We start from the raw sequence: 24,394 nt of genomic DNA, 5'->3' as shown, positions 1-24,394 counted from the left end.
TTAAATTTAATTAAGCCCCTATATAATTAGAATTCAAAGAGTGAGTTAAATTCAACTAAACAAAAATGTCAACTTCAAAGAAAGGACATCTTTGCTTACAGGCCCCTGGATTTTAAAAGGTGATAAAATTTTAAGTAAGGAAACAAAAAAAATGTACAAGATAATGAAGGAAGGCAGTTCTTCATCCTTTTTAATCTTAATAATTCCCCCAAATAAGGCAGAACTATAAACACACAAAAAAGCCTAAGTCAACACTTCTATATCTTTGCCGCTGGACTTTTTAGTTCAATAATACTGAAAACCCAACGTCTGATATAAAATGCTTACCAGAACTTATGACTAGAAGGTTCTGAAAATGTCATCCTGCTATTTCTCAAAGAATTTCAAACGAATGAAAAATCAACAAGGTAAAAAGCCAAGAATCAGTTTCAGTCCTGCTTCCTTAGCCAGTATAGAGTCAATGTGGGCCTCCTCAATAAATATCTCTAAAACTTACCCAAAAAGACTGGCTACAAAATTGTTGTAAATTAGAAGAGCATCTAGGTTTCTCCCTCTCTGACTGCATCTTAACTAAAGACTTGACCTGTCCATTTTCACATTTATCAGAATACATATGAAAAGACAAATCAAGATAATGATATAACTTAGTTATACTACTACAGACACAGGGAAGTTTAAATTAAGACTAAACGTTGTTTCATTTATGTATTTCTTACCTATAATTAAAAAAATTAGTTTGAAATAATGTATAATACATCTGTTGGACACTTAGTTGTAAAATCAAAGATGAAAAAATTTATAAAGTTGGTAGAAAAACTGTCCCATCGTTAGATACACAGTTTTCTACAGCGTAGAAAGATACCCCTTTCAGAAAGATACCCCTTTTGCATATACTCTCTTAAATATCTTGTTTACTATAGGCCAAGATTGTGAAAGATCAATTATATAGTGGGATGTGTGTGTGTGTGGTAGGGGGTGAAGAAGAACAGATATCAGCTTGATGCAAAAGAATGAAGAGAGTATATAGCTCTCAGATCCATATGCACTTGAGGATAGGAAAGGAGTGAAGGAAAGAGAAATGAAAAATGGACTTAAAAATTATTTCCACAAGTTCTAGTCCAAGTTTCAATAATAGGGGTAAGATTCTCTCCTACTTGAACAACTAAAAAACTGGACAAAATATAAGAAATAACAGTTTTCAGATATCAGACATTATACACATGCTGCTGAAAGAAGGGAACAATTTTCCCAGCTTACTCTTCCTACTTGGTAAAGTTTCCAGGCTTCAGTGTGGGAAGAGAAGATCCTAGCAGAGCCTAATGGTTTTCCTGAGTCTGGGGAGACTATAGCTTGCAGGGCAGAATACCAAAGGGGAGAGAGCTACTCAGAGAGCAAGCTCACAGAGGGTACCCCCCCATCCCTGAGTCTTCAGGTGCTTAGTGATTAGCACATGCAGGTGAGGAAATTTCTTGAGTTTGGGGAAGGTACCACCTGAAAGGAGTAGAGGGAATAATTCCCAGAATTCACACAGGTCTTAACAATGTGCGTGTTCCAACTACAGTGGAAACTCTTATAACTCACAGGGCATCTAATAGAGTAATCAGAAGGGTAAACCCACATATCCAAGCAGCTCTATGAGCTCCATCCACAATGGGACATCACAATCAAATTGTTTAAAACAAGTAATACAGAGAAAATCTCAGGTGGGTAGAGAAAAAGAAGATACATTATTTACAAAGGAACAAAGATTTAAAATGACAAAACTTATCATTAGAAACAATGCAAGCCAGAAAAAGATGCAGGAAACATCTTTAACAGTACTGAAAGAGAAAAAAAAAAGTCTATTAACCTGAAATTCATACCATGAAAATAACTTTCAAAACTGAAGGTGGGGGCTTCCCTGGTGGTGCAGTGGTTGAGAGTCCGCCTGCCGATGCAGGGGACACGGGTTCGTGCCCCAGTTCGGGAAGATCCCACATGCCGCAGAGCGGCTGGGCCCGTGAGTCATGGCCACTGGGCCTGTGCGTCCGGAGCCTGTGCTCCGCAACGGGAGAGGCCACAGTGGTGAGAGGCCCGCGTACCGCAAAAAAAAAAGAAGGGGAATAAAGACTTTTTCAGACATATAAAAACTGAAAGAATTCTATCAACAGTAGCCCTGAACTATAGGAAATGTTAAAGGAAGTCCTTCAGAGTAAAGTAAAATAATACCAGATGGAAATCTGCATATACGCGAAGGAATGAAGAATACCAGATATATGGTAAATGTGTCAGTAAATACAAATCAATAAACTCCTCTATCAAAAGGCAAGTCCTTTATTTACTGATACCTCATTGTGAATTCTTTCAATTAGATAATTAGGTCAACAATAAACTTAGATCTTCAGAGTCAGTAAAGAAAAATATTGACAGGATTGTATGTAAAAGTAATAGAGGAAAGAAGTATAACTGCACAGTGGGAAGCGGACTTAAGTGGATAACCAAGGTCACGAAATGGGCAGAATGACAAGTCAGGCATTTTTTTTTTCACTTTGTTGGTTATTTTAATATTAAAAGAAAAAACTGCAAATATATGGTAGAATGCAAACGATGGCCACAAACTGTTGCCATCTCTGTATGCACAAGCCTTTAAAATGCTGCTCCGGGCTTCCCTGGTGGCGCAGCGCGTCCGCCTGCCGATGCAGGGGAACCGGGTTCGCGCCCCGGTCTCGGAGGATCCCACATGCCGCGGAGCGGCTGGGCCCGTGAGCCATGGCTGCTGGGCCTGCGCGTCCGGAGCCTGTGCTCCGCAACGGGAGAGGCCACAACAGAGGGAGGCCCGCATACCATAAAATGCTGCTCCATCCAACAAAATATGGAGTCTATCTAACCAACCTTTGAATCTGGGCTTGCCTATGTACCTTGCTTGGCCAATGAAATATAAGTAAACATGAAGTGTGCAGAGGTCTTAAAAAGTGCTTGTGTGGTGGAGTGTGCCCTTCTTGCTACATTTGAAACCCAGTAAGCATAAGAAGAGGTCTGAACTAGCCTGCTGGATGATGAGAGAGTGATACGTGACCCAGTTGTCCTATTACCTCAGCCAACTGCCAGATGTCCTGCTAACTGACTGCAAATACAGGAGCAAGTCCAGCCCAGAGAGAAAGAACTGACAAGCAGAATCATGAGCAAAATGAAATGGAATCTGTTTTAAACTACCAAGTTGTGGGTTACTTTGTTATGCAGCAAAAGCTAAGTAACACAAAGGTAAAGTTTATACATTTTATCTTTTATTTAAGGGCCTTCAGTTAGTTGCCACAGGAAGCTTTTTCTCATGCAGTTTTTTAATAAGCTTCTATCACTAGACCAGGTTGGTCCAGTCCTTTCCTGTTTATTCCAGGTTAATTCTCTTCCTACCATTCTATCTAAGGAAAAGAAAAACATGTTAAAGTATTCATAAGAAATCTACAGAAAACTTTAGAAATGTGCTGTCCAATACAGAAGCTGTTATCCAACAGCCATTTGGCTATTGAAGATAAAGTCTGAATAGAGCCTTATGTTGAAATAATAATGCTTTTGGATAACGTGAAATAAAGTATATTATTTAAATAAATTTCACTTGTTTCTTTTTACCTTTCTTAATGTGGCTACTAGAAAATTTAAAATATATTTGACATTTATTATGTCTGCATATAATGTAATGTTGCAGAACACATCTCATAACAATGCTTGGTTTACTACACACACACACACACACACACAGCCAGAATGAAACACTGGATTGAAATCAGTTTTGGCTCTCCCGTTCAGCAATTTGTGCCCCGGCAAGCCACCAAACTCCTCTGTACATGAATGTCCCGATTTCTATAAGGAAAGAGCAATGCTTATGATTTTTTTTAGTTGTTAAATGAGACGATATCAAAGTCAGTATACTTAACCACTGAGCTATTATGCCTCCCAGCACTCACTAATGATACTTACAATACTTAAAATTTTCACCTCATAATTTAGTACTTCATTATATAATATAAGGTCTCATACCGCTTGCTTTACAAGAGTCAACCTATACAATTGATACCATAATTTAAAATGGTAATATAAGGACAAAGGCAGGTTTCAGACAACAGAATTTTTAATTTTCCTTTTTATGTTAACTCTTCTAAGGAAAACATTTCCTTTTAACTAAAAGATCTTAGTGTAAATGCACAGTACATGATACTTCAATACACAGAGCAAGAAAAAGAGACAAACAGAGATGCTTAAAAAATAACTTACTTGATCACTGAGAAGAGAGTCCTAAAAAGCTGAATAAAAATTTCATTGCAATCTTCCAATTCAAAGCAGATGTTATATGATTTAACCCAAGCTAAATTCTTAAATAAATAAATAAATAAAATTATTTACGCATACATAAAAGTTACACAAAAGCAAGCTCATTAATAAAATTTAATTTTTAGAATTATAAATCTATAGTAAAGCTTATAATGGCCCAACATATAAAATTACAATTGTTTAAACAGTCGTACTCTGATCTTTAAAAAGACGTATGTGCTGGCATTAACCTTCTCTAATTGAAAAATACTAAACTGTCAGAGGCTAGTAACACATATATACATACAAAATATAAGGTGCAGTGAAAATTAATTCAACTTAATCTTTTTGGGGATTAGAAAAGAATAAAAACAGAAATATAAAAATAAAGTTTCAAATAACATATCAGCTTTGCCAGTGGAATATGCTTTATCTTTTCAGGATATGAGGAGCAAAAAAAAAAAAAAAAAGACTGAAACTGACATTTTCTTAAGTGGGCTTCATATAAAACAAACAAAAAGATTCATTTTATATTATAAAGTTACTATAAAGAATTTTCTACAATATGAAATAGTGTGATATTTATTAAATAAAATTTGTTTACCTCTAATAAATAAAAGTATCTATTAAACTGCGGGCTCTTTGTATCCTCCAAACCCTTTAATTGTCTGGTAATAAACAAAAATATGTCCTGTTTTAAAAAATGATAAAACATATTAATTTAGATACAAATACTTATCACTTTCACAATACAATAATAGTCTGTAATATATATTCTCCATTATAGACAATAAAAGAAAATTCTCCTTGAGCCAATGACTTGGGACTGGCCTAGTCCATTACTTAAAATATCTGGAAAACAGCAAGTCACTTAAAATTACACTATTTAGAAGCAAAAATAAAGATTATTACTGCCACAAATCTTTAGCCTTTCTCATTCTGAGAGGACCATAGGTTCTATATCTTGCTACCCTTCTAGTGCAGAACTTCCACTTTATTCACTATCTTCATCTTGTATTATGGCAGTTATCTTCAGTTTAAGTACCTGGACATGAGACTTCCATTATAATTTCCTAAATTAAACAGTAATTTTCAGTACCTAGTTTTGAATTTGATGAGTGACTACAAAGTTGTGTGGAACAAAAGCAATAATAGACTGGTCCAAGGGTTGTACTTTCCACAACAATAGTGCTCCATTTCTTAATAAGCTTTCTTTAGAAGTTTTAACCCCAAATAGTATCAATATGGAACAAACTGATTTTAGGACAATTTAAAAGAAAGCAATCCAAAGGATTAAAGTATAAAAGTATTCAAAATATGAAATCAGCTCAAGAGATCAACTCAAAAGAGGAGTTCCTCAAATATTTCAAACAAAGGCAGAACCATCAAGATGAGCATACAGTTTTGCATATAATATAACTTGCAGGGGAAAACAGTCATTTGAATGTGTAAATTATATAGTTGTTTTAAAAAGTGTCATTCATCCACCATCCCTTCAATTCAGCCATCTGGGCTTTGATATGGATATTCCTGAAGGTTAGATATGAGCAGACAGGGGCTAGTTTTGATCCATACCTTTTAATGCCACATAAAAATACCAATCATTTTTGTGGATACTCAATATTAATTGAATGAATAATTAATTAGTTTTAGAACTTATGATATAATCTTCTTACGGTCACAGGATGATTAAAATGAAACCTATGTTCCTAAGGGTAGTAAGCTAAACTATAAAAGTAAACCAGTTTTGTAATGATTGTATTTACCTTAAGTTTATCGTGGGAAGTATATGGAGCTTCTGGGGCATAGATTCTAAAGATGTCAGCCAAACAGCATGCTACAAGGAGACGCACATCTTTATTGGGATTCCTGAGAAAAAATTCAGATGCTAGATGCAGGGCTAGTGGGAGATACTGCTGTTTTTCATCTTCTGAATCCTGATCCATATCCATAAAAGTTTTGACTACCATCTGCAAAAATATATAGAAGAAAAATATAATCAACTCTTGATATTTAGAAACCAGTGGCATATATATATTTAATCATCTCCATTACAACACAGACTAGCAATCAGTTACCATCAGAAGATTCACAATCAATTTTTGTACATCTTCATTTAAGAATTCGAGTAAAGATTACAAGCGTGAACAAATACCAACTTTTGGATTACTGATAGATACATTATCTGCATTTGTACGAGGTTCATGAAGAACTAAAGACTCTCGTTATTAATATTATATCTAGCCCAGGTAAAAAGTTCATAGCTTCATATGGATAAGCAAATCATTTGATATTTTGCAACCTTATCAATTATGTTTCTTGTACATTTTATCATCAAAGCTGCCTTGATTTAGGCTCCTTAAAACTATTTCATTTCACACTTTAATGGGTTTTGCAATTCACAACAGAAAGCCATGTTTAAATATTTTTATGTAGGGCTTCCCTGGTGGCGCAGTGGTTGAGAGTCCGCCTGCCAATGCAGGGGACACGGGTTCGTGCCCCGGTCTGGGAGGATCCCACATGCCGCGGAGCAGCTGGGCCCCTGAGCCATGGCCGCTGAGCCTGCGCGTCCGGAGCTGCCTGTGCTCCGCAACGAGAGAGGCCACAACGGTGAGAGGCCCGCGTACCGCAAAAAAAAAAAAAAAATTTTATGTAGTTGTACTTCTGATTAAAAGCCTTAATTATAAAATAACCTCTGTTCTTATTTATGGTTACAAAATTAACAAATGCACATTTCAGAATCACTCTAAAAGGCAAAAAAAGTATAATGAAAAAAATCCATAATTTCTCAACCCCAGAAAATAACCACTATTTACATTTTTGTGTATTTTATGCTGGTCTGTTTTCTCTGTAAAGATGCAAATAACCATATAGTCATTCCTTATTCATTTATCCAATCATGATTATTTCCTCATGCCATGAAAATTCTTCTTTAAATAAATCAGACTTCACCTAACCAGTCACCATTCTCAAATATTGAAGGTGTACTTCTATTTCTATTTTGACAAGACTCTTTATCGTTGAGTAAGTGCTGGGTGTTTTCAAATACTTTTTTCTGTGTCTACTGAAGTGATATTTTCCGCCTAATTCTGTTACGAGAGTAAATCCCACTGACTGGTTTTCTAATTATAATCCAATTTTAATGTATAACATACACTGTCCTAAAATATAGACAGGTATAGTATGAATGACCTAACCTGGAAAAAACAACACAGATGAGGATGACTGTAAATCACTACTCCTTATGAGCCTAAATACAAACATCAGGAATGGCATCTTAAAGAACTGAATTCGGTGATTTTGTTATAAATGGCTTTGTGCTCATACAGAGCTTGGGGGTGGGGAAGGAGGAAGGGAACAGTAAAAGTGGAAACAGTCAACATGTGGAGAATACAGGAGCTCTCTACTATTCTTGCAACTTTTCCAAGTCAGAAATTATATCAAAAGAAAAAGTCAAAATTAAAAAAGAACACATTTACCACATGATATGGGACAAACATACATATATTAATAGTTGAAATGAAAGCTCACCAAATAAGACTTGTCTTTTAAAAACAATTTTAACAAATAATGTTAAATATTAATTGGGGGTGGGGAAGATGTATTATTCTTTTTCTGATTTTAAAAGAACATATTTATCTGTGCATCACTAGTTTGATATAGAGATGTTAATAATATGGAAATAAAATCACATTTATAAAGTATTCTAATTCTACTTTAAAACCTTTTAAATCAGAAATGCATATGGCATAGTGATTTACAGTCATCCACATCTGTGTTGTTTTTCCCAGGTTAAGCCATTCATATTATACTTGTCTATATTTTATGACAATGTGTGTGGTACATTCCGTTCTGAAAGTTTTGAATCCTAGCGAATTCCCAAGGGCCAGATGTTCTTTTTAAAATTATTATTTCTTATTACACTATTATTACTTCATCCAGAGCTTTATTTCTTTTAACATGCTTTGAAATATTTATGTTTATTCCACTTGATTTTAACATTAACATATAGCTGAGAAAAATGTTTTCCTGTTTTAGAAGTCATTTGTTTCTTTCACCTAACTCTTGTCAGGAAAAGAATTTTTATCTGTTTTGTTAACAGCTGTATCCTCAATGACTAGAACACGACTGGCACATAGTAAGCATGCAAACTTTTTTTTGAAAGAACATTAAAACTCATGACCCGGAGAAAACCACAATTTGAAAAGATACATGCACCCCAATGTTTACTGCAGCACTGTTTACAATAGCCAGGACATGGAAGCAACCTAAATGCCATTGACAGAGGAATGGATAAAGAAATGTGGTACATATATACAATGGAATAATACTCAGCCACAAAAAAAGAATAAAATAATACCATTTGCAGGAACACAGATGGACCGAGACTGTCATACTGAGTGAAGTAAGTCAGATGGAGAAAGACAAATATCATATGATTATCACTTATATGTGGAATCTAAAAAAATGGTACAAATGAACTTATCTACAAAACAGAAATAGAGTCACAGATGTAGAAAACAATCTTATAGTTACCAGGGGGGAAAGGCGGAGAACAATAAATTGGGAGATTGGGATTGACATATACACACTATTATATATAAAATAGATAACTAATAAGGACCTACTGCGTAGCACAAGGAACTCTACTCAATACTCTGTAATGACCTATATGGGAACAGAATCTAAAAAAAGAGTGGATCTATGTATATGTGTAACTGATTCACTTTGCTATAGAACAGAAACTAACAACACTGTAAATCAACTATACTCCAACTAAAAAAAAAAACAAAGCAACAAAGTAAAATGTTAAGATTTGATAAAGGTGAGTGGTAGGTATATAAATGTTTGCCTTATTATTCCCTATGAATGTCTGAAATATTACAAAATTATAAGGAGGCAATTTGATTAGGTAAAACAAACTTTTGTTTTTAAGGTTTGGGGTGCAAGTTTCCAATATGACTTGAGCTACTTGGGAGATTTTCCAGAACAGCTGTTTCAACCATGTTCCAACTTTGAGGTTCCTAGTAGCCCTGGTAGAGGCAACAAGAGAAGACAGCCAAAAGGAGTGGTGTGACGGGCACATGCCCAGGGTCTCTCAGTTGCTTGCCTTTGAGCAGCTGGCTTTTCATTAGCTTTATATATTGACCTTCTGTATTTGGGCGGTAAAATATCCTAAGACTAAAATAAGTTTGTAAACCATTACTACCCCTCATAAAAGCTAGGAAGCTTTGCGGGGGTGGGGGGAGGATTGGGAGTTTGGGATTAGCAGATGCAAACTAGTTTATATAGAATGGATCAACAAGGTCCTACTGTATAGCACAGGGTGCTATATTCAATATCCTGTGATAAACCACAATGGAAAAGAATATGAAAAAGTATATGTATAAATGAATCACTTTGCTGTACAGCAGAAATTAACACAACACTGTAAATCAACTATACTTCAATAAAAATTTTTTAAAATTCATGAAATGCCTTTTTAACATCTACTCTGATAATATATATTATGTATATTTTAAAAAATATGATCCATATGTCCCTACCATTCTGGCAAAAAACTTCATCAGTTCTAGACACTCAATCAGTATATTATGTCTGTTGCTCGAAATCTGTTTAGAATTTTTAAATAAATACAGTCTAAACATAGGTCTATAGCAGGGGTCACAACTCAAGAGGAGGGAAATGGAAATAACCACTTGGGAGAAATGGAGAGCACATGTCCCATCCAAAGACAAGAGCTGGTTTCAGCTAACTGTTGCCAGGTGAGAATGCAGACCTAGTACTGCAAAATCATTCAGCTGACACAATAAAACATTAAGTGAAATCATCTGACTTGAGAATTTCAGCAACTCCAAAAAGTTCGTACCATTGCGAGGGACAAGCAAAACATGTCTATGTGGTCCTCAAATCAACAATTTGCAAATTGTTAGAAATATTTCAAAGGAAAAATGTCAGCACAGTCAACTTTTCAGGTAGACAAATTATTCTGAAAAGCTGTTTTGCCATTTCTTTTATACTTAGTTTTCTTTAATTAGGTATAAAAGATTATGAAGAAAATATTCAATAAACTGAACATCACTAAAATCCAGAGAGCCTTCAAAATGTTAATGAGGATCTTTATAGCACATACTCCTAAACCATACCACAGAAAATATCAATAACATTTTCCATGCCCAAAAGTAATGGTAAAGACAGACCACTTTAGAACCTACCAAAAAAAATTAATTCCCAGTGGGAAAAAAATCAAAATTTGAAAGGGACATCTAAGAAATTTTTTAAAAATTAAGAGGAGGACTTCCCTGGTGGCCCAGTGGTTAAGAATCCGTCTGCCAATGCAGGGGTCACAGGTTCTTTCCCTGGTCCGGGAAGATCCCACATGCTGCGGAGCAACTAAGCCCGTGCACCACAACTACCGAGCCTGACCTGTAGAGTCCACGAGCCACAACTACTGAGCCCGTGTGCCACAACTACTGAAGCCCGCACCCCTAGAGCCCACGGTCCACAACAAGAGAAGCCACTGCAATGAGAAGCCCGTGCACCACAAGGAAGAGTAGCCCCCGCTAGCCGCAACTTGAGAAAGCCCACGCACAGCAGCAAAGACCCAACGCAGACAAAAATAAATAAATAAATTCATAATAAGAGGGACTTCCCTGGTAGTGCATTGGTTAAGAATCTGCCTGCCAACGCAGGGTACACAGGTTCCAGCCCTGGTCTAGGAAGATCCCACATGCCGCGGAACAGCTAAGCCCGTGTGCCAAAACTACTGAGCCCACGAGCCACAATTACTGAAGCCCATGCGCCTAGAGCCCCTGCTCTGCAACAAGAGAAGCCACCACAATGAGAAGCCCATGCACCACAAGGAAGAGGAGCTCCCGCTTGCTGCAACTAGAGAAAGCCTGCACGCAGCAATGAAGACCCAACGCAGCAAAAAAAAAATTAAGAGTATCTTTAGGATCTTGAGCAGGAAGGATTTATTACATCAAGACACAAAAAGCACCAGCTATGGACTGATTCTTTCCATAAATTAAAGTTAATGTGCATTCATCAAAAATATCACTAGTTTTCAAAAAGACATGCCACTTAATGAAAGTAGATACTTGTGACACGCATAACCAACAAAGAACCTATCTAAATAGATGTAAAGAACTCCTACAATTCAATAAGGAAGAGAAAACCCAATTGTAAAATGGACAAATGACTTGCTAGACTAAACACTTTTTGAAAGAAACCCAAATAGTCAAAAAAATGGGGGACTAAATCCCATTGGTGGCCAAGGACATGCAAAGGAAAACAATGGTAAGAGAACTGACATTTTAATAATACTGAGTTCTCTGTTCCACAAATATGGTACATGTCTCCACTGATTTAGATTTTACTCTCCCAGATTGACTGAATATTGGGACTATCACTGCATCTTTCTGGAAGGATACTCTCTATGTTGCCACACACTGTACACTTCCATCACAATGCTTATCTCACTGTGCTTTCTGCTTTCCTACTTATTGTCTCTGCTAGGGCTATGGCTGCACCCTGTTTATACCTTCGGCACAAAGACTTTGGTTTGACATATACTCAATAAAAGTTTGTTGAGTGGAAAAAAATGTCTTCCAGCATTTATTATGTAGTTTTCAGTGTACTGGTCTTGTATATTTTGTTATTTCCAACTATTTATTTACCTTTTTGGATGCTACTGCAAATTTTAAAAACTTTGCATTTTCCAACTGCTGGTTCCTATTACACAGATGCAGTCAATTTTTGCATACTGAGCCTTTCACACTGCTACACAGCTTTACTGGTTCTAGTAGCTTGTTTATGCATTTCTCAGGATTTTCTATAAATGCAATATCATTAACAAATAAGGACAGTTTAATTTTATCTTCTCTAATCTGTATGCCTTTTATTTCTTTTCCTTATCGTGCTATCAAAACCACGATATTGAACAAAAGTGAGAGCAGACATTTTTGCCTCTTCTGAGATCTTACAAAGTATTCAGTCTTTCACCATTACATATTAAGTTAATGGGTTTCTGTAGATGCCTTTTTATCAGGTTGAGAAAGTTTTACCTTCTATTCCTCAGGTGCTGTTAGTTTTTATGAAGAATGTGTTGGATTTTTTTTCAGATACTTTTCCCACATCTCTAGGGATGATAACATGTTTTTCCCAATTTACACTAGTGTTAATATGTGGAAATAAATTGATTAATTTTCAAATATTAAACCAAATTTGCACTCCTGGAATAAACCTGACATGGTGATCATTGGGGGTGCATTGTGTTTTGCATGTGTGCGGTTTTTATTTTTTTTTCGTTTTTCCTATTTTTGGTTGGTTTGGTTTGGCTGGCTGGATCTACCCTGCTAATATTTTGTTGTTCATTTAGGTTCTTGGTCTGCAGATTTCTTTTCTTTTAATATGTTTTGCTTTGGTATCAAGGTAATATTGGCCATATAAAGTGAGCTGGAAGTGTTCACTCTTCCTGTTCGCTTAGTTTGTGTCGGACTAGTATGCTTTTCTCCTTAAGTGTTTAATAGAATTCATCAATGAAGTCATCCGGGTCTTTATTTGTGGGAAAGTTTTTAGTTGCAAATCTAGTTTCTAAAATCAGTATAAAGGGACTTCCCTGGTGGTGCAGTGGTTAAGAATCTGCCTGCCAATGCAGGGGACATAGGTTCGAGCCCTGGTCCGGGAAGATCCCACATGCCACGGAGCAACTAAGCCCATGCACCACAGCTACTAAGCCTGTGTTCTAGAGCCCTTGAGCCACAAATACTGAGCCCACGTGCCACAACTACTGAAGCCCGCGCGCCCAGAGCCTGTGCTCCACAACAAGAGAAGCCACCGCAGTGAGAAGCCAGCACACCGCAATGAATAGCCCCTGCTCGCCACAACTAGAGAAAGCCCGTGCGCAGCAACGAATAACCAATGCAGCCAAAAATAAATCAATAAAATTTAAAAAATAAAATAAGATAAAACCAGTATAAGGTGGGACTTCCCTGGCAGTCCAATGGTTAAGACTTTGCTCTTCCACTGCAGGGGGCACAGGTTCCATCCCTGGTTGGGGAACTAAGATCTCTCATGCTGTGTGGAGCGTCAAAAAACAAAAACAAAAACAAAAACTGTACCCTGAGTGCCTAGCCCTTTGCCTAGCATAGAGTAGCTCCTAAGTGAATATTTCTTGACCTTGAGCAGGAGTGATAATCACAACATCTGCCAAAAGCTAAGTGACCAGTTATCACCTGCAATGTATAATAGTTAAAATCAGTATAAAGCTATCAGGTTTTCTATTTCATCTTAAGTCAGTTTTGGTAATTTGCATTTTTCCAGAAATATATCTATTTCATTTAGGATACTGAATTTACCAGCATTAACTTGCTTATAATATGCCTTTATTACCCTTTTAATGTCTATAAAATCTACACTGATGTCTCTTTTTTCACTGATACTGCTAATTATTGTCTTCTTTCTCTTTTTACTTTTCCCCCCCTTGCCCCACCTTTTTTTTCTTGGTTGTTCTAATGTAGTGGTCTCAAGGAGGAGTGAATTTGCCACACACCTCCAGGGGATATCTGCCAATGTCTGGAGACATATTTAGTTTTCACAACTGGGAAAAGGGGTTCTATGGCATCTAGGGGGTAGAGACCAGGGATAAGACAGCTCCCCACAATTATCAGGCTGCAAAAGTCAACAAAGCCAAGGTGGAGAAACCTGATCTAACAGCAGTTTTGCCAATTTTATTATCTTTTCAAAGAACCATATTTGGCATTATAAGTTTTGTCTACTGTCTGCATATTTTCTATTTGATTCCCATTCTTGGGCCCTCTCACTGTTGTGGCCTCTCCCGCTGTGGAGCACAGGCCCCGGACGCGCCGGCTCAGCGGCCATGGCTCACGGGCCTAGCCGCTCCGCGGCATGTGGGATCTTCCCAGACGGGGGCACGAACCCGTGTCCCCTGCATCGGCAGGCGGACTCTCAACCACTGCGCCACCAGGGAAGCCCTGATTCCCATTCTTACCTTTACTATGTCCTGCTTTCTACTGGGTTGGCCCAAAAGTTCCTTCGGTTTTAAAAGTAAAAATAAAAAGACATTTTTCATTTTCACCAAGAAGTTTATTGAACAACGTATTCACCCTTTTGTTCCACTACCTTCTGCCATTTTTCAGGCAACTTCATAATTCCATCTTCCCAAAACGTTTAGTCTTTTTGAGCAAAGAACTGTTCCAGGTGCCTTTTACAGTCTTCCAGGGAATTGAAATTTTTTCCATTAAGAGAATTTTGTAAAGACCAAAATAAATGGAAATCCAAAGGTGCAATGTCTGGTGAATACGGCAGATGAATCAGAACTTCCCAGCCAAGCTGTAACAGTTTTTGCCTGGTCATCAAAGAAACACAGTCTTGTGTTATCCTGATGGAAGATTATGCCTTTTCTGTTGACTAATTCTGGATGCTTTTCGTCAAATGCTGCTTTCAGTTGGTCTAATCTGGAGCAGTACTTGTTGGAATTAATCATTTGGTCTTCCGGAAGGAGCTCATAGTTGAGGACTCCCTTCCAATCCCACCATATACACAACATCACCTTCTTTGGATCAAGACCGGCCTTTAACGTGGTTTGTGGTGGTTCATTTCGCTTACCCCACAATCTCTTCCGTTCCACATTATTGTACAGTATCCACTTTTCATCGCCCGTCACAATTTGTTTTAAAAACAGAACGTTTTCGTTACGTTTAAATAGAGAATGGCATGCAGAAATACGGCCAAGAAGGTCCCCCCCACCCGGCTTAACTTACGTGGAACCCGAACACCACAGCAATTAACATAACTAAGCTCATACAAATGATTTTCAACGCTAGATATGGATACTTTGAGTATGTCAGCTATCTCCCACATGGTATAACGTTAATTGTTCTCAATGTCTCGATTTGATCGCTATCAACTTCAACTGGTCTACCTGCAAGAAATCTCCAGCAGGAAACTTTGCAAACCACTTCTGACACATTCAGTCACAGCACCTTCTCCATACACTGCACAAATCTTTTTTTGCATTTCAGTTGCGTTTTTACCTTTCTTGAAATAATAAAGCATAATATGCTGAAAATGTTGTTTTTCTGCCATCTTCAATGTTAAAATGGCTACACAAAAATTCACCAATTTTGATAAGATGCTGGTTTGTTTTTTTTTTTAAATGCACACTGATATGACAGCTGTCACAATACAATCTAACAAAATTGTTTCAAAGGAAGTTAAAGACAACTAAGCGCTACTGGAGTCATCTTAACAGAAAAAACCAAACTAACTTTTTGGCCAACCCAATACTTTCTTTAGGTTTAATCTGCTGTTCTTTTCCTAGGTTCTCAGGGTAGAAGCTTATCACTGATTCTAGACTGTTCTCTTCTAATATGAACATTTAAATGCTTATCAAAATAAATTTCTCAATAAGCACTGCTAAGAAGTTCAAAATATTTTCTAGTTTTCTTGTGATTCCTTCTTTTATCCATGTATTACTCAGAAATATACTAAACTTTCCAAATATTTGGGGTGTTTTCTGGACATCTTTTCTTATTAATTTCTCATTAAACTCCCGGTGATCATATTACCCCTGTATGTAATATGAATCATATTAAATGCATTGAAATTTGTTTAATGGACCACCACATGGGCTATCTATCTTAGTGAATGATTCATGTGCACTTGAAAAGAATGTGTATTTCTGCTGTTATTGAATGGAATGTCAATTAGGTCAAGTGCATTGGTACATTAACTCTTCTATGACCCTATTGATTTCTGTCTACTTGTTTAATCAATTACTGAAAGAGGAGTGTTGAAATTTCCATGTGTACTTATGGACTTGTTAATTTCTCAGCTATGTGGAAGCTGTTATTAGGTATATACCGTTGTATTTTCTTACTGCAGTGATCCCTTTATTATTATCAAGTATCTTTTCTTATTCTTGGCACTATCCCTTGTTCTAAAGTCCACTTTCCTTGAAATACTGCCACTGTAACTTATGATCTGCATTAGGAAATTCTTCCAGTCTTTTTACCTTTTTTTTTAAAGACAGGTTTATTGAGGTAAAATTACATAAAATTCACTTTTTAGTGTCCCATTCTATGAATTTGGACAAATACACAGTTGTGTAACCAACATTACAATCAAGGCATAGACTACTTCCATCGCCCTAAAAAGTTCCTTTGTGTCCCTGTGAAGTCAACCCTCAGCTGCTTCCTTAGCCCTTGGCAACCCCTGATCTGTGCTGTCTGGCAACCCCTGATCTGTGATATTCCGTGATTCCAGAATATCACATAAAGGGAGTTACACAGTACATTGCTCTTTGGATCTAGCTCTATCACTTAACATAACGCATCTCAGATCCATTCATGTTGTACATATCAGCAATTCATTCCTTTTAAGTGCTGAGAAGTATTCCATTGGGAATATAATTCCCAATTTAATTGGGAATTCCATTGTGTTCAGAGCCAAAGAAGACAGACACAAATGGGGAGCAGGGTAGATTAAAAAGGACACGAGGAAACATATGCGGGAGATAGATCCATTCATTTTCTTGACCATGATGATGGTTTCAAGGCTATATGTACGTCAAAACTTGTCAAATTGTTTTGCCCTGACAGCAACTGGATGTACTACATTTCAATTCAGTTCTAACACTAACTACCTGGAGTTAGCACAGACCCCACAAGTTAAAGAGCAAAAACTTCCTTCACAAAACTCCCCGCACTTCAGATGAAACATGCAAGTCCTGGGGGCCGCCTGCATTTGTGATAGGCCAGTTATGACTTTAGGGCTTCCTACAATACCCTCAGGTTCAGTATTTGCTAGAATAACTCACAGAACTCATTGAAAGCATTATACTTATGATTACAGGTTTATTATAAAGGACATAACTCAGGAACAGCTAAACAGAAGAGACGCATAGGTCAAGACCTTGGGGAGAGAAGGCAGGGATGAAGAACTTCCATGTTCTTTCCTGGTGGATCTGACACAATACTCTCCTGGCACATCAATATGTTCATCAACCAGGAAGCTCCTCCTGGTTTCCAGAGGTTTACTGGGCTTCCTTATGTGGGAATAATTAATTAATTAATTAATTATCATTTCATTGAGCTAGGTCACTAGCCTCCCCCCACCCCTCCCAGTTGGCTGAAAATTCCAGTCCCTTCCTGAAGCCATCCAGGAAAGGGGCCAAGAGTCACCTCATTAACATAACAAAGATACTCCTATCACTCAGGAAGTTGCAAGGGTTTTTGAAGCTCCGTGCTAAGAACTGGTAACAAAGACTAGACTAGATATATATTATAGTATATACTTCAAACATGTGAAATCTATTGTATTTCAATTATAACTCAATACAGCTGTTTTTTTTAAAAAGGCACTGTCTTGAGGGAAAAACAGTAAAGTAAAAGAACTTTAAAACCTCACTGGTAAAAATTAACTTTTAAAAAGTCCAACATAGAAAATGAAAACTCTCATTCACTGTTAATTAGAATGTAAATTGGTACAACCACTTTGGTGTTTTCGGCAAGTAAAAGATATGCATACCCAATGGCCCAACAATTTCACCAATGTCTATGTCTATGCCCTAAAGCAGCTTGTACAGGTACAATAGAACATGCACACAAGTATATTCATAGCAATGTTGTTTGTAAAAGCCAAAAAACTAGAAATCAGTGGCAAGAGAGGATTGGTTAAGTAGTACAATAGAGTACTTAGTATACAGCAATAAAAATAATTGAAAAACACATAAGCAATAACATGGATGAAGCTCAAACATAATACTGAAAAAGACGCATACACAAGGAACCATACTATATGATTCCATTCATATAAAATTCAAAGCTAAAACTAGAAAAAACTAAACTATATTTTTAGAGATTTGTACATAGACAGTGACACTATAAGAAAACCAAGAGACTGCATTTATATAGTGGTTATGAAACAAAAAGTTTATGACTAGGAGGTACACACTAGACTTCTGGGGGTGCTGATGATATTCTGAAGGTGTTGACAGTCTATTTCTTTGTTCATATGTTCACTTTATAGTTACTTGTTAAACTCTACATATTTTATGTACTTTTTGTATGTTCACATATAAATATATACACACACACAAGACCCACCATAATATATGTCTATGCATTTAATAAAATAGTTAATAGCTACTTTAATTATAATAATAGCTAATAATAGTTAAATTTTTAGGTATGATAATCATAGTATGATTTTTTTAAATATAGTACCCTATTTTTTAGGAATACATTCTGAAATAGTAATGAAATGCTATCTGAGATTTGCTTCAGGAGTTAATTATTCTCTTTTCTTCACTTTTGTTTTTGTTGAAGTTTTTCCATAATAAAAAATGGAAAACTTAAAAAACAAATTACATGTACCATAAGAATATTAGATTCCTTTTTTTTTTTTTTTTTTTTGCAGTACGCGGGCCTCTCACTGTTGTGGTCTCTCCCATTGCGGAGCACAGGCTCTGGATGCGCAGGCTCAGCGGCCATGGCTCACGGGCCCAGCCGCTCCGTGGCATGTGGGATCCTCCCGGGCTGGGGCACGAACCCGTGTCCCCTGCATCGGCAGGTGGACTCTCAACCACTGTGCCAGCAGGGAAGCCCTTAGATTCCTTTTAAAGGAGCTAATCTAATCACCTTTGGGGGGCAGGGCCACCACCTGGCATGCAGGATGTGGGATCTTAGTTCCCAGTCCAGGGATCAAACCCATGCTGCCCCCTGCAGTGGAAGTGAGGAGTCCTAACCACGGGACCCGCCAGGGAATTCCCTAATCATATTTTAGATAATGTAAAGACTTCAGAAATTTTCCATTTAAAAATAAGAGAAGGGGATTACCCTGGTGGTGCAGTGGTTAAGAATCCACCTGCCAAGCAGGGGACATGGGTTCGAGCCCTAGTCTGGGAAGATCCCACATGCCGTGGAGCAACTAAGCCCGTGCGCCACAACTACTGAAGCCCGTGCACCTAGAGCCCGTGCTCTGCAACAAGAGAAGCCACTGCAATGAGGAGCCCACGCACCGCAACGAAGAGTAGCTCCTGCACCACAACGAAGAGTAGCCCCTGCTTGCCACAACTAGGGAAAGCCCATGCGCAGCAACGAACACCCAACACAGCCAAAAATAAAGAAATAAATAATTTAAATTGAATAGACTTGTGATTTAGTCAAAAAAAAAAAAAAAGAGAAGGTGTGGGGAGGGGGATTGTTAATTGAAGAAATACAATGGGTTAATGGCAGGTCTAGGACTGATAATTAAATCCAGGTCTCAAGATTACTAATCTAATAGTTTCCAGGACACCATTTTAATTCTCACATGCTTTTACATTATCAACATTTTTCTCATATTTTACTTGCTTATTCTCTGTCTTTCCTGCACTAGACTTAAGTTTTGCAAAGGCAATAAAATGTATTCATTTATGTAGTACCAGAATCTATAAAACTATGCCTTATACACAGTGCTCGGTATTTGCTGAATTATGAATAAACTGACTAGTTCAGACAATCTCTACATGTACACTAACCTTTCAAGAACAAAAATAAAATCCACATGAATACATGTAAGTTTTGGAGTTAAATAAGCCTTACAGTTTTTATATTAATATGGTGCTTCACTCTGTAAATATATACATGGACTGCCAGATTAGAATGAGCACTGAGGGACTTCCCTGGTAGCACAGTGGTTAAGAATCCACCTGTCAATGCAGGGGACATGGGTTCAAGCCCTGGTCCGGGAGGATCCCACATGCCGCGGAGCAACTAAGCCCGTGCACCACAACTACTGAAGCCCGTGCACCTAGAGCCCGTGCTCCGCAACAAGAGAAGCCCGCGCACCGCAACGAAGAAGAGCCCCCACTCACTGCAACAGAGAAAGCCCGCATGCAGCAATGAAGACCCAACGCAGCCAAAAATAATAAAATAAAATAAATTTATTAAAAAAAGAATGAGCACTGATCTATTTGCCAATATGCACTCCTTTCCAGTTTCATATAATTATTTTTAACATAAATCCTTTTATCTAATGTACATTTGAGGTGAAACCTGAGGGAAGCAGGCGAGGCAGGGGTATAGTTAATGCATAAGCCATCAGAACTACAAAAATTAGGGAATTCCCTGGCAGTCCGGTGGTTAGGACTCCGTGCTTCCACTGGAGGGGGCATGGATTCGATCTCTGGTTGGGGAACTAACATCCCGTAAGCCGTGCGGTGTGTCCAAAAAAAACCCCAAAAAACAAAAAACACAATTACAAAAATTCTAAGTCTACCTAATACACATTCGATGATAATTTTAGAAGTGTGCTCACATCAGAGCAACTTTGGGGCCTAAAGCTCAAAGTTCAAGTGACAAAATTATCACATTAATAGTATGTCTTGATTTTTTTAATTTAATTTTATTTTTTGAATTTTTCTTTATGGCAAGGGAGATGCCACTGCTGCGACTCCAACGAATCCCCGGACTCTTAGCCTAAAACCATGCCCAAGTTCAAGCAATGAAGAATAAAGCTAAAAGCCAAAGCGAAAAGACTTTTCAAAAGAAAAGAAGCCTCTCACTTTCAGTCTAAGCTAGTTACACCTCCCCCTCCGCCACCCTCACCAGAAAGAGTGGTTATTCCTTCAACAGATACACCCCTTAGCAGAAGCTGGCTAAGACCATCCTGGAACTTCAAATTTCCCAGTTTTAAAGATGCAGTAAAGCTTTGGACAAATAGAGTATGGTCTACATACAACTGGTTTCAGAACTGCATGGCCCGGAGTTTGGAAGTTTTGAAAGACACCATCTTCCCATCCCATTCCTGCCACCAAGAACTTCAGAGTCTAAAACAATGGTTTCTCATTTTGGAAAATCAATTACGCAAGCTCCAGGAAGCACTGAAGGCCGTCTCAGAAAATTCTTCCTGTCCAAGCTGTGGTCAGATGTGTCACATGCGTGGTAAACTTACAAATGTGCCTGCACGTGCTCTAACCACCCCTGGAGACTCCGGGGCTCTACTTCCTGCCTCACTGCCACAGCCAGCCAGTCATCTTTTCCTCCGCCCCTGCCTCCACCTCCGCCTCCACCCCCTCCGCCTCCACCACTGACAGCACCTTTGCTGCTCAGAAAATCTGATCTCACTAAAGCACTTCAGGCTGGACCATTAAAAAAAAGTGGACCCATGCAGATAACAGTTAAAGATCTACTGATTGTGAAATTAAAGAAGACACAGAGTTTTGATGAAAGGAGGAAGCTTGTACCATCACCAAAGGCACAGAATCCACTAGTTACTGTCTCTGACCTGCAGCACGTTTCCCTGAAACTGAAGTCCAAAGTGTTACCAACTCGAGTTACAAACGTCTTCATTACTCCTGGTAAAAGCCAGTTAGATCTGTGGAAACTACTCAGAAAAGTCGATGTAGAGAGGAGCCCAGGTGGAACCCCACTTACCAATAAAGAAAATATGGAAACAGGAACTGGGCTGACCCCAGTAATGACCCAGGCCTTGAAGAGAAAGTTTCAGCTGGCTCACCCTAGAAGTCCAACTCAAACTCTGCCGCCACTTTGTACAAGCAGCTTTGATGAATAAAATTGATGCCACCTCTGCCTGACTCCATATGATGATCCATAAAATATACAGATAATATTACCCCAATCCTTTCTTTAATGTAGTATGTATAAGTAATTATATTAAAATATAATTCATTCAAAGAATTAAAATATGTATGGAGCCCATATATACTGTAGCAGAAAGTGAGTATTAGGATATTTTCTAGTTTACATGATCAATAATAGAACAGATGGGAAAATGCAATCCCAAAAGTGATGTTTATCCTGGAACTACCCAGTTTAGGTTGGGGAGGTTATTCAAGTTTAACTAGATAACTCTAATTTTTACTCTATAGGTACAGTTATGACATTAAGAAAATAACCTGGTGCCCATTCATCTTGGGTATTCTCAGGTAATTGAAAAGCAAAGTATTTCAGCCTGTAAAGCCATGCACTCATTAAGTGCTGCAAACTTAACCAAAAAAACAGACCCTCTAGATTTTATTTCTGTTCCCTATAAGCAATTAAGAAGTGAAACCATCCCCCATTCAAACCTAACTGTTCCAAAAGAATTTGAAGCAAAAACTGCAATGTGACCTTAAAAATTAGAATATCATGGGACTTCCCTGGTGGTACAGTGGATGGGACTCCGCACTCCCAATGCAGGGGGCCCGGGTTCAATCCTTGGTCAGGGAACTAGATCCTGCATGCATGCTGCAACTAAGAGTTCACATACTGCAAATAAGGAGCCCAAGTGTTGCAACTAAGGAGCTGGCGAGCCAAAACTAAGGAGCCCTGGAGCCACAGCTAAGGAGCCTGCCTGCTGCAACTAAGACCCAGAATAACCAAAAAATTAAATTAATTAATTTAAAAAAAAAAACAGAATGTCTTTCCACTGTACCTACATTGTAAATTCCTTTTAAGAAAACTTCAGTATTCTTAAGTGCCCAGACTACTCTTCTCAAAAGTAAGTTACCTTCATATTAATACAGTTGATAAAACTGTATTAATACTCTAATACTCCATACTCTAGGCCCTTATTACATCACACTCGATTTTAGTCTCTTTAAGTCTCAAAATCAAACCCAGAGGTTCTAAGTTACTCTTAAAACATCTATTTTAATGTTACCCCAATAAAACAATGGTTTCCCACTGATAATACCTTATGGCATTTAAAACATCATAATTTATAATTTTATCTTACTTTTATGTGTAGGTATGTGTATATATATTTATATATATAAAGGTATATATTTATAATATGTAAATATAAAATGTTATTTTGATTTCCACTCTCCACTCCAATCAAACTAGGTTTATTCATTATCTTCAAAAAGCATCCTGAGCATCTTAACAGCTTTGCATAGGAAAGAGTTCAACACTTGGTGAAAAAATATGTGACTACGTCATAGAATTGCTTCTACCCCTCAGTACTCTTATTAAAATCTTACCTGCTCTTAAAATTTTGGTCCAAATTCTGCTTCCTCTTCTTGAAGCCCTGCTTGACCCACTCTAGTCTGAAAGGATCACTGACTCCTTTGAACTGAAAACACTGTACCAATTACAAAGCAATTATCTTACAGTGTCTCCTTGCTGCGGTTATTAGTATGAAAATTACGTGTTGTCTTCAAGAAGACTGTGATCTCCTAAGGGCTCTACATTTGTCTTATAAAGTAAGATATAAATGCATATTTTCTGAAGGAATGAAACCTATTAGTGTACTTTTTGACACGATCTAGACTTCAGTGGTTGATCAAGTCTGAGAACAGAAATCTCCCTAAAATTCTGATTTGTCAATAGCTATGCAATCAATATATATTTCAAGACTAAGTAGCAATATTAAGATAAAACAAAAAATTAAAAATAGAACTATCATATGATCCAGCAATTTCATTTCTGGGTATTTATCTAAAGAAAACAAAAACACTAACTCGAAAAGATATATGCACCCTCATGTTCATTGCAACTTTATTTACAATAGCAAAGATGTGGAAACAACCTAAATGTCCACTGATGGATGAATGGATAAAGAAATTGTAGACTCTGTATACATACGTGTGTGTGTGTGTGCATGTGTGTGCGTGTGTATGGAATATTATTCAGCCTTTAGAAAAGAATGAAATCTTGCCACTTGCAACAACACTGATGGACTTAGAGGACATTAAGTTAAGTGAAATAAGTCAGACAGAGAAAGACAAATACCATATGATCCCTCTTATGTGTCAAATCCAAAAAACAAACAAACAAACAAACAACAGAGTATCAATACAGCTACTTCAATTTTAACAAATTGAGTTACTCTATGGAAAAAACTCAATCACCTATTTTTCTAATAAACCAACAGAGCCTACTTGAAGATACAATTTGTTTTGTTACTCATATATTTAGTCAAGGTCACTACTCTTTAATGAGATAAGGTTATTATTTCATACCTAAACTGTGTGGTTTAGAAAAGTTAGATGCTACACATTTCACTGTACTCTTCCTGAGAGCTAAACCAAATTATATATATGTATATATATATATATATATATATATATATATTTTTTTTTTTTTTTTTTTTTTTTTTT

General features: G+C 37.3%; 2 protein-coding genes across 8 annotated transcripts in view; one reads left to right on the top strand and one right to left on the bottom strand.

Moving 5' to 3' along the window:
• The window catches only part of PDS5A (PDS5 cohesin associated factor A), a 139,199-nt gene that overhangs the window by 83,167 nt on the left and 31,638 nt on the right, over positions 1 to 24,394 (bottom strand). For 5 of the 7 annotated variants that reach the window (XM_024118288.3, XM_024118291.3, XM_028492044.2 and 2 more), the window contains exons 3-5: positions 6,051 to 6,254; positions 4,889 to 4,975; positions 4,249 to 4,346 (exon numbers count right to left, since the gene is read on the bottom strand). In XM_024118288.3, the coding sequence (XP_023974056.1) occupies positions 4,249 to 4,346; positions 4,889 to 4,975; positions 6,051 to 6,254 (389 nt within the window). Of the gene's footprint in view, positions 1 to 4,248; positions 4,347 to 4,888; positions 4,976 to 6,050; positions 6,255 to 24,394 lie in introns of those variants that run through there. The other 2 variants (XM_024118292.3, XM_055086088.1) reach the window with 2 other exon arrangements.
• Positions 20,777 to 21,864, top strand: LOC102976745 (proline-rich protein 11-like). Its single transcript, XM_055086092.1, is given in 2 exon segments — positions 20,777 to 21,325; positions 21,328 to 21,864. Coding segments are annotated over 2 exon segments (1,086 nt in total).

Source organism: Physeter macrocephalus, chromosome 7 (assembly GCF_002837175.3).
Source record: "Physeter macrocephalus isolate SW-GA chromosome 7, ASM283717v5, whole genome shotgun sequence".
NCBI classification, from domain to species: Eukaryota; Metazoa; Chordata; class Mammalia; order Artiodactyla; family Physeteridae; genus Physeter; species Physeter macrocephalus.
This window is presented reverse-complemented; position numbering and strand designations above follow the sequence as displayed.